This window comes from Biomphalaria glabrata, chromosome 4 (assembly GCF_947242115.1).
Source record: "Biomphalaria glabrata chromosome 4, xgBioGlab47.1, whole genome shotgun sequence".
Lineage (NCBI taxonomy): Eukaryota > Metazoa > Mollusca > Gastropoda > Planorbidae > Biomphalaria > Biomphalaria glabrata.
Window position 1 is genome coordinate 53,306,811 of NC_074714.1, and position 17,997 is coordinate 53,324,807.

The 17,997-nt window shown below is 39.1% G+C and overlaps 1 protein-coding gene across 6 annotated transcripts in view; it reads left to right on the forward strand.

Moving 5' to 3' along the window:
* The window catches only part of LOC106069686 (plexin-B-like), a 237,934-nt gene that overhangs the window by 195,072 nt on the left and 24,865 nt on the right, over positions 1-17,997 (forward strand). For all 6 annotated transcript variants that reach the window (XM_056025494.1, XM_056025495.1, XM_056025497.1 and 3 more), the window contains one exon: positions 3,350-3,450. In XM_056025494.1, coding sequence (XP_055881469.1) covers positions 3,350-3,450 — 101 coding nt within the window. The remainder of the gene's footprint in view (positions 1-3,349; positions 3,451-17,997) is intronic.

Sequence of the window (17,997 nt, forward strand, 5' to 3'; positions counted from 1 at the left end):
TTTCTAAGTCTGCCTCTTCTTCTTTTTCCTGGTACTGTTCCCTGAACGAAGGTCTTTGCGAGCCCCGAAGATTTTGTAATATGGCCATACAATTTAACCTTTAACCTATAGTTAGCAGGTCTTCATCGCTATAGTAACCCTGTAGAATGTAAGAATAAAATGTTTCAAAAAGAATGTGTTAATAGTTATTTAGTCTTTCTTAATGTCTTTAAGATACCTATTAAACTCATAAGCAAAGGAAAAGGTCCTTTCAACTGAATCTTTAACTTGTAGTATAGAACTAAAACTAACTGCTTTGCAGCTATTATTTCAGACTTTGAAGAAGATTGTTTTTTGAGATGTTCTAGTTATGTAGGCTTTTATGACACTGTAGGCTTATATGACACTGTAGGCTTATATGACAATATAGGCTTATATGACACTGTAGGCTTATATATGGCACTGAAGACTTCTATGACACTGTAGACTTCTATGACACTGTAGGCTTCTATGACACTGTAGGCTTATATGACACTGTAGGTTTATATGACACTGTAGGGGTTATACACTTGTTTGAACTGTCAACTTAGAAACTGTCCATAATATTTGCAGCATTTTTTTTCTGTGTTTACAGAACTAGTAGGACATGTCCTAACAGAGTCGATTCGTATTGTCCTTGTCGAGCTTTTTCCTCATGTCCTTGCACAAATTTCTCTATTTCAGTAAAACCAAAGTATTACCAAACACTATCGAGTGGTTTAAAATTCAAATACAGGCAAAAAGGTTTAGCTCCTCTGACTTTGCAACGACAAAATTATTCCTATAGCATTGAGCTTTACAATTAGGTTTTTCGAAAACAGGTTTTGAGTTCAACTGTAAAAAAGGTTTTGATTTAAAATTTCTGAAAACAGGTTTTGAGTTACGTAACTGAAAGTAGGTTTTAAGTTGAATTAATTAAAACAGGTTTTGAGTTACGTAACTGAGAGTAGGTTTCAAGTTGAATTCATTAAAACAGGTTTAGGCTCCATGTACTTCAAACATTTATAGAACTAGATGACTAAAATAGGCTTCAAATTACACGACTGACGAACAGTTTCTCCCTGTATCATTGGCATCCTTACACTCAAGTCTGCTGGTCCTTCCACAAGACCCCACTAACGAGCTCATCTCAAGCCCACCCGGTGACATACTGAAGACGTTGCTCCAAGCTTTATCCCCCCCACCCCACCCCACATCTAACGCCTGCCCCCCCCTCTCCTGTTTCACATCTACTCACCCCTCCCCACGGGACACGTGTCATCTTAATGAATATTAGAAATCGATATTCAGGGGGGGGGAGGGGGAAGAGAATCAAAGTCGGTCTTGGTTTCCTCCCCTTGGCTATATCCGGGAGGAAAAAAAAAGGTAGGTAATTAACAGTAACTTGCCCAAGACATTCATCAGAACAAGTAGGCCTATACATCTATTCACCCCATCTCCGCCCCTGCTCTTCCCCCAACCCCCCAATTTCTCCTTATCCCCGCCTTTTTTTTTTATTAACTATTCTTGACTAATACGATACGATGCGCTGTTATACTTAAAATTCATCCTGTACTTACAATTCATCCTATATCACTTTGTCTTGAATACCTGCTCAGCAATTTGCAAGATTCCAAGACTCTGAATCCTTCGTGCTGAAGCCAAAGATTTTTATCAAATAGAAATTATGTGTATATCTTTTTCAGTTATTATCAGTAAAGTTTGGTTAGTCTTTTGTAGGCGAGAAATGTCAGTAAATGTAATGACGGAATGAGTTAGTTTTTTTTTGTTTATGTATGCTAAATTATTACTTTTATTAATTAGAATCATTTTGACACTGCTAAGATCGAGATTTGTTTAAGGGAAACAAATTTCATTGTAGTATCCTTAGAGTCCACATACATTTGTAGTTTAAGATTTGTATTCAGGATTTTGAACAAGTCTGGGAGATGGTGTCACTCCATTAGCTAATATCCCAATTGGATACATTGTCGCTTACTCTCCTAGCTTGTGTTATTATCAATATTATTATTATTATTATTAAAGAGCGAGTATTCATTCTCTGGCGAAGCCAGTGTCGAGTTTCGTTAAAGGGAAGCAAAATTCATGGTAGTCCCTTTATCAGTTTCCACCGAGGAATTTTCTGGTGATGTGGCAGGTCTGCAGAAGTACCGCCCTCTGACAGGCAACGAGAATGTTCCTAGGTAGGGCAAGGGCCTTGAAGGTATCTGTGAGGTCAGTTGTTATTATTCCCTCGGTTGATATGACAATGAGGTATATTGTTATTTTAGATAATTTCCATAAACGCTTAATCTCCAAGCCAAGATTCTCATATTTTCGTTGTTTTTCCAGCTCAGTTTTTTATTATTTTTATTACATTTTATTTTTTTATTTTATTATTATTATGTTAGAAATGAACGAGTAGTCATTCTCTGGCGCTGCCAGGGTCGAGTTTCGCTAAAGAGAAACAAAATTCATCGTAGTCCCTTTAACAGTTTCCACTGAGGAATTTTCTGGTGATGTGGCAGGTCTGCAGCAGTACCGCCTTCTGACAGGCAACGAAGATGTTCCTAGGAATGTTAAGGGCCTTGAAGGTGTCTGTGAGGTCAGTTGTTATTATCCCCTCGGTTGATATAACAATGGGGTATATTGTTATTTTGGACAATTTCCATAGACGCTTAATCTCCAAGCCTAGGTTCCCATATTTTCTTTGTTTTTCTATCTCAGTTTTTCTTAAATTATGAGACAGTGGTACGGCGATATCGATAATGGTAGCGGTTTTTTCTTTTTTATCGATGAACAGCAGATCCGGGCGATTGAAATCTACCGTTTTGTCGGTCAGAATAGGCCTATCCCAGTACAGCAGATGTTCAGTAGACTCGAGGACCTCTTGCGGAGAGTATTTATAATAAGGGGGAGTGTCCTTACCGATCAATTTGTACGTCAAAGCCAGGTGTTGGTGTATTAACTTTGCAACTTGGTTATGGCGACCTAGGTAGGCTGATTCTGATAGGGCTGGACATCCTGCCATAATGTGTTCAATCGACTCGCCCACATTTCCACATTTTCGGCATTTGTCGACAACATTGAGTTTCAGGATATGCTTCTCGTAATTTTTTGTCCTGATTACTCTGTCCTGTATTGCTGTAACGAAGCCTTCTGTTTCAGGGTAGAGATGACCTGCTTTGAGCCACGTTAAGGAAGCAGCCTTGTCGATGTTGTCCCCATGTAATGAAGCCGGAAATTTTCCGTGGAGTGTTTTTTCTTCCCATTGGCGAATCTCATGCCCTACGTCGTCCAAACCGATATTATTATTATTATTATTATTATTATTATTATTATTATTTTGCAGGTGACTAAAGTGGCTGTTGAGACTTGCAACCAGGCCGACTCGTGTCAAGCATGTTTGTTTAATGGCGACCCTTACTGCGGGTGGTGTTCCCTGGAAAGAAAGTGAGTACCTACCATTAATGACCACAAATAGACATCAACAAAACTGTAGTTCAATACTTAGTTTTTAAAATTTTTTTTTCAGCTACCAATCCATAGGTCACAATCTTTTTACAAAGCTTCTATCAGGTCACTTTGTCTGTCTGGTACAAAGCTTCTATCAGGTCACTTTGTCTGTCTGGTACAAAGCTTCTATCAGGTCACTTTGTCTGTCTGGTACAAAGCTTCTATCAGGTCACTTTGTCTGTCTGGTACAAAGCTTCTATCAGGTCACTTTGTCTGTCTGGTACAAAGCTTCTATCAGGTCACTTTGTCTGTCTGGTACAAAGCTTCTATCAGGTCACTTTGTCTGTCTGGTACAAAGCTTCTATCAGGTCACTTTGTCTGTCTGGTACAAAGCTTCTATCAGGTCACTTTGTCAGTCTGGTACAAAGCTTCTATCAGGTCACTTTGTCTGTCTGGTACAAAGCTTCTATCAGGTCACTTTGTCTGTCTGGTACAAAGCTTCTATCAGGTCACTTTGTCTGTCTGGTACAAAGCTTCTATCAGGTCACTTTGTCTGTCTGGTACAAAGCTTCTATCAGGTCACTTTGTCTGTCTGGTACAAAGCTTCTATCAGGTCACTTTGTCTGTCTGGTACAAAGCTTCTATCAGGTCACTTTGTCAGTCTGGTACAAAGCTTCTATCAGGTCACTTTGTCAGTCTGGTACAAAGCTTCTATCAGGTCACTTTGTCTGTCTGGTACAAAGCTTCTATCAGGTCACTTTGTCTGTCTGGTACAAAGCTTCTATCAGGTCACTTTGTCTGTCTGGTACAAAGCTTCTATCAGGTCACTTTGTCTGTCTGGTACAAAGCTTCTATCAGGTCACTTTGTCAGTCTGGTACAAAGCTTCTATCAGGTCACTTTGTCTGTCTGGTACAAAGCTTCTATCAGGTCACTTTGTCTGTCTGGTACAAAGCTTCTATCAGGTCACTTTGTCAGTCTGGTACAAAGCTTCTATCAGGTCACTTTGTCTGTCTGGTACAAAGCTTCTATCAGGTCACTTTGTCTGTCTGGTACAAAGCTTCTATCAGGTCACTTTGTCTGTCTGGTACAAAGCTTCTATCAGGTCACTTTGTCTGTCTGGTACAAAGCTTCTATCAGGTCACTTTGTCTGTCTGGTACAAAGCTTCTATCAGGTCACTTTGTCTGTCTGGTACAAAGCTTCTATCAGGTCACTTTGTCAGTCTGGTACAAAGCTTCTATCAGGTCACTTTGTCTGTCTGGTACAAAGCTTCTATCAGGTCACTTTGTCTGTCTGGTACAAAGCTTCTATCAGGTCACTTTGTCTGTCTGGTACAAAGCTTCTATCAGGTCACTTTGTCTGTCTGGTACAAAGCTTCTATCAGGTCACTTTGTCTGTCTGGTACAAAGCTTCTATCAGGTCACTTTGTCTGTCTGGTACAAAGCTTCTATCAGGTCACTTTGTCAGTCTGGTACAAAGCTTCTATCAGGTCACTTTGTCAGTCTGGTACAAAGCTTCTATCAGGTCACTTTGTCAGTCTGGTACAAAGCTTCTATCAGGTCACTTTGTCTGTCTGGTACAAAGCTTCTATCAGGTCACTTTGTCTGTCTGGTACAAAGCTTCTATCAGGTCACTTTGTCTGTCTGGTACAAAGCTTCTATCAGGTCACTTTGTCTGTCTGGTACAAAGCTTCTATCAGGTCACTTTGTCAGTCTGGTACAAAGCTTCTATCAGGTCACTTTGTCTGTCTGGTACAAAGCTTCTATCAGGTCACTTTGTCTGTCTGGTACAAAGCTTCTATCAGGTCACTTTGTCAGTCTGGTACAAAGCTTCTATCAGGTCACTTTGTCTGTCTGGTACAAAGCTTCTATCAGGTCACTTTGTCAGTCTGGTACACAAATTTCGATTACGTCATTTCTTCCACTTTCCATTTCCGGATCAAGTGAAAACTTCTCAGAATTATTCAGTATTCGTAACAAAACATGAACCAATCATAAATTTAAATTAAATAGTGGTAATTAATTGCTTTTGTTTGATATCGAAATAGGGAAATACATTTTACAGTATTAAAATATTTGGCTGTAAATATGGAGTTCTTCCCCATTAGATTAACTTTTTTTTTTTTGTTGTTTTTTTAAAGTATTTTTTATAATTTACTTTTTTTTTTTTAACTTATGATCTGGAGCTATTTTTTCCTTGGATTTTTTTTAAAGGTTTTAATTTAAAGTAATGAAATTCAGAAAGAGCCTTTTATTAATATAGGGTTTCGGATCTTTTAAAATAATTTCCGTTTAAAAATATTATTTTATGTCATTTGTTAAAACAAATATCCCCCCTTACATATTTTCAAACTTTTATACACCACTGAAACCTCTCAAAGGCGGCGCCATAGACTAGACTTGCAGCAATTTACTAAATTCTCTCCCCCGTTTTACTCAATGTTTACATTTCGCTTGACGTTCACTTTCGGCCAATAGACATCAGTCGTACCCCTCGTGACTGTTTATTTTAAATAGTCAAAACCAGAGCTACTAAAAAGCGCATTAGTTAAATTACCTCCCTTCCTTCCATTTTCTTTACAAACCTTGTTTTCTCTTATGGTAACCATATTCAACATAATTTTTTTCGGTATCTAGACTAACCTTTAACATAAATATTTTTTTTTTCTGTCATCCATTCCTCGGTGAAACGGTTTAACTAATCATTTTGTTCCCTGTACAATCTAAAAGAAAAATAATATTTTCGGGGGAAAAAGTAATATTTTAATGTCGTTAGCCTGACCGTAGTTTGAAAACACGCTTCCGCTAATAATAAATCTTCCGGTCGTGGGGCTGACCTAATTTTGTCCGTCTCGGAATGTATCGTTCTGTTTTGGTAATTTAACAAACACGGGTGGCTTTCATCTTTGGAAGGGATTTTTTTCTAAGCGGTAAAAAAAATACAAAAGTTTTCTTTTTAGTTGAAGATAAAAAAAAACAACAAAGGAATAAGAGACAGACAACCCTAACATGCAAATGATAAGTAGAGATAACTCCAGGCTTCATACTATGATAATCAGAAAACAAAGAAAATCTAGTAAAAGGCAGGCCATTATTTCTGTCGCCACCTTCCTCTCCCTACACACACAGCCAGCTGGAACAGATATCCATGCGTCACAGTCCAGAACTGGCGCGAAAATTCCAGTTGTCGTCTGCTTATATTATCCTCACAATCCCAATGTTTTCTTACAAAGCCAACTTACACGTCTGTCTGTCTGGTACAATTTTGAACACGAATCTAGATGAAATTTTACATAATTATTTTCGGTTCCTAGCAGAACTGGAATTAGACTTCATGTAAAAACATATCGTATGCTCTGGCTGCCTGGTTGGGCGGCATGCGCTCTGCACTGTCATTCTGTAGTCTCGATTGTCCCAGGTTCATGCCCTGCCAGCCGCCTTTCGCCGTCGTCCTGCGGGAGGTTTGAACTAGGAAGTAGATTATCTTCAACTCTGAAGGAACATTCGAACTGTAAAAACATTTTTACTAAAGACACATCTCGGTATCTGGTTTATTATTGCGCCATTTCGTATAACGCTTGTCTAGAAACTGATTAACCGCTACATTAACTAGCCGACGTCAAAGTCTGAAAATTTCGCAAATTCCCTGTTTTGAAACAAAAAAAAAAGTGTATAAACCATAATCCACACTCCAGATATTTATTTATTTTAACCGTTAAAACAAAATGGCTGCCATTCTCCCACATCAAACCTAGAAGAATCGTATGTGGTGGGGCCAAAACAAAACAAAAACAAAAACCTCCGACCCCCTCCCCCCCCCCCCCCCCCCTATCGCCAGCTTTTCACGCTCAGAGAGAAAAAAAAATTTCAAAAAAGCGTTACTTGTAAACAAGTGAGACAAACTCTCTATTATTTAACTGTCAAGGGAGAGTACAAGAGACTCTTTTTATTAAACAGTGGTTAATCTTCCCTTGCCAGTTTCTTACCGTCATAAATCTGGGCATTGTACTTTGCTTCTACCTTACACACACCTCACAGACACAACATTTCAAAGCATAACCTTTTTTTTTTCCTAGCCAGCAATTCGTACATTTTGATTCAATCATTTTATCTTTCGCTGCTAAAACATACATGCATTCACTAATATTTTCACCAATCACTAACACATTGCTATTATTACATATTAATAAAATTCTTCCATAGTATTATTGCACCATTCTGCAGTTATAGGTTTGTTGTTCTTTATATTGTGCATAAGATACTAGTGTAAATAGGCCCTCATACTTGCATTATATTCTCAATAATGTGTCGGTGTGTGTCCTTGGCACTGTTGGCTAGAGCTCAGTTGATCCAACACATCTATACTCTAAAAAAAAAAAAAGTAGGAAAGTTTCTCCCTTCAGACCCTGCCATCTATGGGGCAGATGATGTTAAGGACATTTGTTTCTATGGTCAACGGCTAACGATTAGGGCGTCATGTGGCCAGCACAATGACCAACCGCCATTACTTTCCCCAAATTAAGTCAGGTGCCCATTAGAGTTGGGTGGAATCATGGGCGCCTTAAAAATCCCGTTATTGAAAATGCCAGTCTTCATCGAGATTCGAACCCAGGACCCCAGGTGCCTATACTCAATTAGTCCATCAATTCTGCTATAAATTCTCCGGATGCAATCCTTCCTTATAGGAACGCGTATGTCATCCTTTAACATTTTAATAAATGCATATTTTCCCAAGATTATCTAAGATTGGGAATACTTTATTTTATATATTCTAAGGGGGATAAATCACTTTCTTAGCTATAAAGCAGACGTTTACTGTGACGTCATCGTGACATCTTAGTCGGACAGTGCCAGCCACGAACACAAAAGATAATAGGCATTAAGCATCGACCTCTCCTCTAATTGTGCTTTTAAAAGGGGGAAAGTGAACATCAAAAGAGTACAAGAGAAAATCAGCAACCCCTTAAAGACGTCTCTATACAGTTACCTGCCCCTGCCACTCGATGTGTTTATTTTCAAACTGATCCCTACGATAGCCGTCGGAGAACTGACTACACCCGAAGCCAGCCTCCCACGCGCGCACGCGCGCACCTCCATTACCCTAGACAAGCTTTCCCACATATCCAACGCTCACTCTGTTTCCGAGCTCTGTTTATTTCTTCGCTGTACTTACCTTACAGGGGCGGAACCCAATTTTCATTGGCAGGTCATTGGTAAACTGTGTCACTGGTAGATTTCAAACAGTCTTCAGTTCATTTATACAACAAGTGTGTGTGTGTGTGTGCTCGCGCATGGTTTTTATGACGTCTGGCATGGAGAAAGACGACTTAAAAGACGTCCGACATAGGCGTATACATTAATTGAATAGTAGCTTTAATTTATTAGGCTTTGACTACAAGAAAATATATAGACAACCTGATTATATATATATATATATATAAATATACTAGTGAATTCGGTTATTCGGGCCAGCCATTTATTCGGACTAAATCTTGAAGTAACGGAACATATTCTATCTTACAGCCGATTCCGGCTAATCCGACGCAAGGCTTAAAAAACATCAGGAGGCGCGGTGGCTGAGTGGTAAAGCGCTTAACTTCCGAACTGGGGGGTGCCGGGTTCGAATCGTGATGAAGACTGAGATTTTTAATTTTGGGATCCTTAGTCACCCAGGCCGTACCTGACATTAGTTGGGTAAAGGTGAAGGCCGTTGGTTGCTGCGCTGACCACATGACTCTCCCGTAAACCATGAACCACAGAAACAGATGACCTATAGATGGAATGGTCTAAAAGGTGGACAAAATATGATTTCCTTCGTTCCCTTGGCCTGCCAGAGTGTTAAAGAGCGAACACAATGATCAAAACGTTGTCTGTACTGATAGACTTACACTCCAGGATACTGAACAGTTCTACTTTCGTTTTGTTTTAAAATGGCTTGCCATTGCCAACTTGAAGCGACATAATAATTCCTAAGAAGCATAATCAAAATTCTAGACAGATATTTCTGTGAGCAGTTTTTAGCTTGACAATTAAGGACTAAGCATGTTTGGCTACACAGTTAGATGAGAGCTATTTTGAGCTAAGACACGTATTTGCGTCTAGTCTGTATCTATTTTAAGAACTGTTACTAACGCTGTTTTCTCATTAAGTGTTCGAAAGACTCAATTAAAAGAAAAAGAAAAACTTTTACCTTAAGAAGATATGGTAGTTCTTGGGCTAGATGACCAACGGTTGACGAGAATCACATGTGACCAGTACTACCCCCCCCCCCCCAAAGTTAGGGAGATTGTGTGTGTCTGTGTGTGTGTTAAAGAGAGAGAGAGGGAGAGAGAGAGAGAAAGAGAAAGGAGACATATCAGCTATAGTAAATAAGAATTTGATAAGCCAGCCAATAAAAAAATGTACAGATCATTACAAGTTTGTAATTTCCTATTTCTCCTATCCCACGCATTTTTCCCCCTCAATCTATTTATATCCATGGTTAAATAAATTGAATTGTCCCCCCTTCTCGTCTCAATCAAAGATGCAATTTATACATTTATAACATTTTTTAAAGAAAAAAAAATCGTCTCCCCTGAAGTCTGCTGAAACCACGGGTGAAATATTTATCCTATCAACACCACAGGGCGATCATTGCGCCCTTGGCCAATTTGTTATGCATGAAACTCTAAATTACGCGGCAAAAATTCTATTTTCTATTTTGGGTCCAATTCATTTCGTTTCGCCGTCTTTTTCCGACCATTTTTTGGGGGAAGAATATTGATATTTTAGTTGGCAGTGGAAAAAAGAGAATTGGAAAAAAATTCACCTCACATTTTGCTATCTGTCAGATTGACATGCTTTGTCTCTCTGGATACATGTTACAATTTTGTTTCAATTTTTTTTTACAAACTTGATATATAATCACGCTCTGTTTGTTACGGAACATGATCGTCTGCTGGAGTTATCTCTCTTTGACGCCATTTAAGTTTGAAATGCGGAGCCATGCTTTGTCTGTTTGCTATCAAATTTGTCTTTTATGGTTTAAATAATATATAACATTATATTCATTTGAAGAAAAAAACATTCTTTAGGGAAAAAAAAGACATCTTTATTTTGGACATAAATAAGAAAATTTAATGTTTGTTACGGAACATGATCGTCTGCTGGAGTTATCTCTCTTTGACGCCATTTAAGTTTGAAATACGGAGCCATGCTTTGTCTGTTTGCTATCAAATTTGTCTTCTATGGTTTAAATAATATATAACATTATATTCATTTGAAGAAAAAAACATTCTTTAGGGAAAAAAAAGGCATCTTTATTTGGACATACATAAGAAAATTGACTGTTTTGCGTTTCTGAGACTCGATCTTTCTTCACAAAGAACCTTTTTTTTTTTACTACAACCAAAAAAAAAATAAATAAATTGAGCGAAATCTTAGTTTAAAAAAACAAAACATTCTTGAAAAAAAAAAAAACAACTCCCGAACACACTTGATCTTTATCGGGCTCCATCCATTTTGGTTAGGTTTTAAAATTTCAAGCCTGCCAGCTGACAGCTGAATGAGGTCCCCACTGGCAGTCCTGACACGTTCAGATCGATGTCAGTGACAGCATCGCGCGGGAGGAACCGCATGTGGCAGGTAGGAATTACCCCCGAAAGGGGCGATGGAGTGAGGTAGTGAGGAGGAGGGCGGTCAATCAGTCTATTAGCCATGCTGCATGTTCCCTTCAGCGATGGCCTGGACTGGGGGAAAAGATCTAATAAGCGCCCTGTGGCGTTAAAAGCAAGGAGAGAATTAAAATGAAAAAAATTGCATGTGAGAAAAAAATTGCATTTGACAAAAACAAATTGCTCAATGAAAAAAAAAAGTTTCTTTGATAATATTTGTACAGCCAAATTATCTGTCTATTAATTTCAGTGTGTAAATTTCTGTGAACTGTATATTAAGGCATCCTTATAAATGTCCTGAACAATAACATGACTCGCCAAGAATCAGGCTATTAGCAGCCGACACGCGGTGTGAGAACAGCAGGGGTGACCATCCAATGTCCCTCGTAATATGGCGGCTCCGATCTTACTGAAAATGTGTATGTTTTGGCGCGATGGGGGCGCAGTGGTTGAGCGGTAAAGAGCTTGGCTTCCGAACCGGGGTCTGCGGGTTAGAATCCTGGAGAAGACTGTTTTTTTTTTTCATTTTGGGATCTTCGGGCTCTAATGGGTACCTGACATTTGTTCGGGAAAAGTAAAAGGCGGTAGGTGGTTGTGATGGAGACATGACAACCTCTTTAACATCTGCCCTATAGACCACAAGGTCTGAAAGGGGAACTTTACTAAGATAATTCGTCTTGCGAAGGTCGTGTCAAAGGTCCCACAACGCACTACCGCTTTGTCTGCTTGGGTCACTCACAGAGTATTTTCATCTCCTTACTCTTTCTCTTTGTTTCTCCCTCTCTCTCTACATATGTCACTCTCCCTCTCTTCCTCTCTCCATACCCCCTTCAGGCCTCTGTATTTCTTTTTCTCCCTTCCCTCTCCTCTCTGTCTTCCCTCTCCTCTCTGCCTTCCCTCTCCTCTCTCTCTCTCTCCCTCCCCTCTCCTCTCTCTCCCTCCCTATGTCACTCTCCCTTCCCTTTCCCCTATCTCTCCCTCTCCCCTCTCTCCCTCCCTATGTCAATCTCCCTCTCCTCTCTCTCTCTCCCTATGTCACTCTCCCTTCCCTTTCCCCTCTCTCTCCCTCTCCCCTCTCTCCCTCCCTATGTCAATCTCCCTCTCCTCTCTCTCTCCCTATGTCACTCTCCCTTCCCTCTCCTCTCTCTCTCTCTCTCTCTCTCTCTCTTAACAACAGAAATAAATACTGGCCCCAGACGTTACGCTACGCTATATCTAACTTCATGTATTTCGAACCTGCTCAGCAGAGACCGTGAACCGAGACCCTCTCTAGAAAATTGTGCATCGTAAAATGTCGTCTATTCTACGTTCTCGTTCGGTCGACTACGTCAACGTGTGTGCGCCTGTGTGTATGTAGATATCACCATGGCAACACTCTGGCAATTACCTCCCCTCATTACAAGCGCACAATCACCAAGAGCAGGCAACTCTATATCGCTCCCTCACCATCTATATCGACCTCACTCCTGGAGGCAAACGGCCAGAGATGGCCCGGCCATAACCTCATGGGTCACTTAAGACTTTTTTTTTTTTTGGACAGGAACGGCAACATGTGAAAAAAAGGGGGGGGGGGTAATCCAAGTAATGAATTAACACAGAAACAACCCATGTCCAGCCTGATAGAAAAAACAGCGTTTTTTTTTTTTTGGCATACTGATAATAATAATATTTTTTTTTTCAAGAAGTGGAGGATTTATGATACGAGGTACATCCTACTTTTTTTTTTAATCTACTCGCAATCCAAAATAAATCTAATAAGATAATCAAGAATTCTGAAATAATTTATTTTTTTTTTTTTGCTGGTACACTTTTTGTGTGTCTCAGTATATTTACCACAAGCTACTTTATTTAGTGTTTCTTTTCTATTTATAATTTAAAATATCTCAAGCAGTTTTTCATCACCATATCTGAATACCAGGAGGCGCGGCGGCTGAGCTTGGCTTTCAAACCTGAGCCCGGGGTTCGAATCCTGGTGAAATTTTTAATTTCGGGATCTTCAGGCGCCTCACAGTCCACCCAGCTTTAATGGGGGTACCTGACATTATTTAGGGAAAAGTAAAGGTGGTTGGTCGTTGTGCTGGCTACATCACACTCTCGTTAACCTTAGGCCACGGAAACAAATGACCTTTATATCATCTGCCTTATAGACCACAAGGTCTGAAAGAGGAACTGTACTGTGTTTTTTTTTTTTACTATATCTGAATACCAGAGTAGAGAAGTTATAGAGTTATAAATTTTACGATCTTAATACATTTTGTTTTAAATCCCACGCTCTATCACTAATGCGACATCTTCAGTCATCGATGGCCTTACTACATCAAACAAACCAGTTGCAATGTTACATTGATTACACAAATGGTCATCTAGTCCAGTTTCGCCATTCAGAAAATGGCTGCCTAGTCGTGTGGCGAATGTTTGGTGTTCAGACTTCTTTTTTGTAGGATACTCGGATTAGGAGCAAAAAATTTTCTTCAGTGATTAAATTAAAGCACAAATTAGCAAATTCTTACTACATTTTTTGTAGTGGCGTAGCTAGAGATAGGGAATCTTTAGTGGCGTTATAAGATGTAACTCTAGCGGGTTAATATTTTTTTATTGTGAAAAAATTGGACTTTCATTTGGGGTGACAGAGGAATTTACGAATTCGGACTCCTTCCCCCCCTCCTCCTTTTCCCACCAACCCTAGGTACGCCACTGCACATTTAAAACAAACATGTTTCTAGAATGTTTACTTTAAATTGCGTAATTTAGTTTAATTCTAACAATGTCTAACGGGGCTATAAAAAATATCCCTTACAAGTATTGTTGTTATTGTTGTTGTTTCCCTTGAATTTCGGCACGCGGCACTTAAAATAGATGCTATTCTTGTATTTCTTTTTTTTCCCCACTCTTTTTTTGGACGGGTATAATGCTAGTAATATTAAAAACGGCCCTTTCACTATGCTCTGCTATTTGCGCGTGAGTGCTGTTCAACTCTCACAGCTTCACTTTTTTTGTACTCCTTCGTCCCGTCCAGTAGGCGTATAAGCGTTTCCGTTTTACGTCAGTTTTAAGGCCCGCGCATGTGCGCTCACCTTTTTCTGTTACCGTGTTTTCCCGCATTGGAAAACTATTAACCACGTGCACACGATACTGGGGTTGCACTTGGTGACGGCAGAGGCACGAGATCCGGAATGGTTTCAACTTTTTGCTTTTCTGGACTCTTTTTGTGAGCTTTTTTTATTTTTTTGTTCTTTGTGGTTTGTTTTTGATCGGGTGGGGGGGGGGGTGGGGGTGGGGGTTGACCTCTCGCCAACTGTAGACTTGTTTTATGTAAACTGTTTTATGTATTCGATCTGTGGTGACCTCACATTCACCGTAGGCTGATTCATTATATGTGATTTATATGGGATTTCCTCCCAGCCACTGTGTTATACTATATGCCACTATAGTCTTTATTTTATTGTAATGAGTGTGTTTCAATTCTTTTAAAACACATTGAATACACAAAGTTGGCAAGGTTTTCATTCAAATGTTCACTATCTTTCTCTAACGTTATTTTTTTCCAAACTTTTTTTATGAAGACATAGAACTACTAGACCTAAACTTTGGTCTGGAAAATAGAAACCTCTTTCTGGAAAATAGAAACCTCTTTCTGGAAAATAGAAACCTCTTTCTGGAAAATAGAAACCTCTTTCTGGTAAATAGAAACCTCTTTCTGTAAAAAAGAAACCATTTCCTGGAAAATAGAAACCTCTTTCTGTAAAATAGAAGCCTCTCTCTGGAAAATAGAAACATCTTTCTTGAAAATAGAAACCTCTATCTGGAAAATAGAAGCCTCTTTCTGGAAAATAGAAACCTCTTTCTGGAAAATAGAAGCCTCTTTCTGTAAAATAGAAACCTCTTTCTGGAGATATTTTCGCACTGGCCTATACAAATTATTTCTCAAAACAATTGTAGAAGTTTATTTGCGAGTGTCTTCTGGGATTGATTGAGGAAAGAAGAAATGAAGAAGTAAAAAAAGGAAGGGGGAGAGGGGAAAGTAACAGAAAGACAGCCAGGCCGTCCACACAATGTATTTCTTCAGAACTTTGGTCGCGCCTTTATTCTCTTACTTCTGATATTTTCCCCACGTTTAACTCGTTCCTTATTTCACCCCACCCCGGTCAAGTTCAACCCCCCCCCCCCACCTATCCTCAGCGCCCTTGTTGACCTCGAGTGGTTGGTATCGTACATCACCGAAACAAGGGCCCCCCCCCCCCCTGACACCCCGCTCCCTTTTGATGTCTCAACTTGTTTGGGCTGCTCACACATTTTTCACCGCTTGATTTCTCTGGCCCTCAAGACCGATAACTCTATGTGCGTTTGTCACGAGACCTTACTTGTTTATCGTTCTTGTGTTAACTCTTCCACAAATAAAGAGAACATATTACCTTTAACCCTTTCGAGCCATCAGTTCTCTATGAGCAACTGTTTCATCCCAGAACCATTAACTGCAAACTTTAAAGCTTCCTTGCATCACTGTACGTATTTTCATTCTATTAAACTGTGATTTTATTTTTGTTTTTATAATATACTACTGAATATTAGAATATGCATCCTCTGTATTGGATCCCTCAACTCGAGAAAACATTAACAATGAACAAATACAAAATAGAGCAGTGAGATTTATAACAAACACCATTAGTAAAATCACTAAACTTAAGAGACACTTCAGGACAGAAGAATAAAAAATACATAAAATACTTAAAACACTAAACCATAACTTACAAATAGAAAAACAAACCTAATAAAATATTCAGAAACACACAAAGATAGAGGCACATTTCATATTCCATTCGCGAGAACAAATTTGTACAAGTGCTCCTTCTTCCCGAGTGCCATTAGAGAAAGGAATATGCTGCCTGAATCAGCCAGGAAAACCAACGACTTAGCAGAGTTTAAGTCATTGATTAACATGTATGACTAGATTGACACATGAAATGCATAGGACGTAATTATTATTATAATTAAAGTAACTTATGTAATATATAAGATAAGATACTGAACACTATTAAAGTGCAGGGAAATTTTACTTTCAAAATTATGTGGTTAATAGAACCAATGGTTTATCAGGAAAGTACTTTACCCGTTTTGTAACACATAAAATGTAGGCCGTTTGTAATTGGAGCAGCAGGGCCAACATGAATACACATGGATTTTTCCCCATTATCTGCAAAAGACTGTCTTAAATACATGCTAAGATTGTGAACTATTTCAAGAAATATAGGAATAATTATGTTAATCACAGTTGTCTACCCTTTCAGTTTTGGCATATCAATATTTACATTTTTAAATCCAAATATGTTGTTTTTAACAGCTTATCTTATTAACAGCTTATAAGATAATTAACATTGAATTATTTTAGACTTTCTAATGCGTGATAGTTGTGTTATAGCCCTTTTAAAAAAATTGCTTGTTGGAATGATCTCGCAACGCAAGATATCTACAAGACTCATAGACTTACAGTAGAGGAATATGTTTAGTAGACCTCTACTCGACAGAAACAGAAAATCTGCGAGAGATGGATTCGAAGGTCACGCCAATTTTCTGGAATTTCCAATGGTGTTTACAGCTATTTCAGAATTCCCAAACATCTCTGACCCTCGCTATGTCGTGTACACAACACGTGGCGCGTAGACCGCTTACTTTTTTTATACGACCTGGACTATAGACATGCGAACAATTTTGCGTGTGAAAGCAACCCGCAGTTGATAGGAGTTGTTTTAAATGAGGGAACCGGTATCTGGAATAATATCCGCTAGAGGGCGATGGTCCACGTGCCCAGAAAGCTTTTGTCAGCAAGCTCGTGAGCAGAAAAGAGTCCGAGGGGCTCTCACTTTTAAGTACTCTCCAAGACTTACAGATAAGGTTTCGGTTTCATGGTGTTTTTGTTGTGAGAGTTTTATTGACTCTTTGGGCGAGAATGGCTATTGCTTTCTCCTTTTCTCTTCTGCGGGTTTTTTTTTCTTCTTTACTTGGTAAACTACTGTAGCACTTAGCCAGACAGTGAGAGATACCAGGGAAAAAAAAAACATCAGAAGAAGGGAGAGAAGTTAGAGATCAGAGAAGGAGTTATGTCGAGTGCTCTCCCGTGATAGGTACATCCCCCCGCCCCCTGTTCTTAGTGGAATGTCTTCATGGAAACACTAAGGGCCTTTGTTAAAGAAAGGAGCAGAGGTGTGTGTGTGTGTGTGTGTGTGGTCTGTAGGTGTGTGGGATGTGTGTGTGCGTTATTTGTAAACGAAAACAGCAAGGCAAATTGAACACATAAAACCCACTTAGACCAGAGGGCTGCAAGGCTGAAAAGTTATTCATTGTAATCCTTGACTATGTCATTGTTTAAAAATTAAAAAGTTAGTTTTTTTTTTATAGACATTTAGCTATTCAGCTTAAAAAAAAAACAGCATAATTATTTTTTTTTACAAGATGACTATGACTACTGCCTGCTCGAGAGGTTAGCGCTTCCGATTTTGTTACGTTGGTCCTGAGTTCGAAACCTGCACGCCATCCCCCCTCCCCCTCCCTGCTGTTTTGCAATATATTTGGATTGAGACGTAATACGCTCGAAACAAATGAAATCAACAAAAGGACAATTACAAAAATACGATTTTGTTTTCTTAAAGTCAATAGCTTAATTTTGTTCAGCGGCTTAAAATCGCATATGATTTAAGTTGCCCGCTTCACTCATTCCCCCCCCCTCTCTCGTTCATATTTCTGATCACAGACACAACGCAGACCCCCCCCCCTTTTTTTTTTCTGAACCTCACAGAACAATAAAAGAAAAAAAAATTGTAACAAAACTGGACTACACCTATATAGGTCACTTCCAATTAGTTTTAATCCGCCTGTTACAAATCAGACCAACGAGCGGCT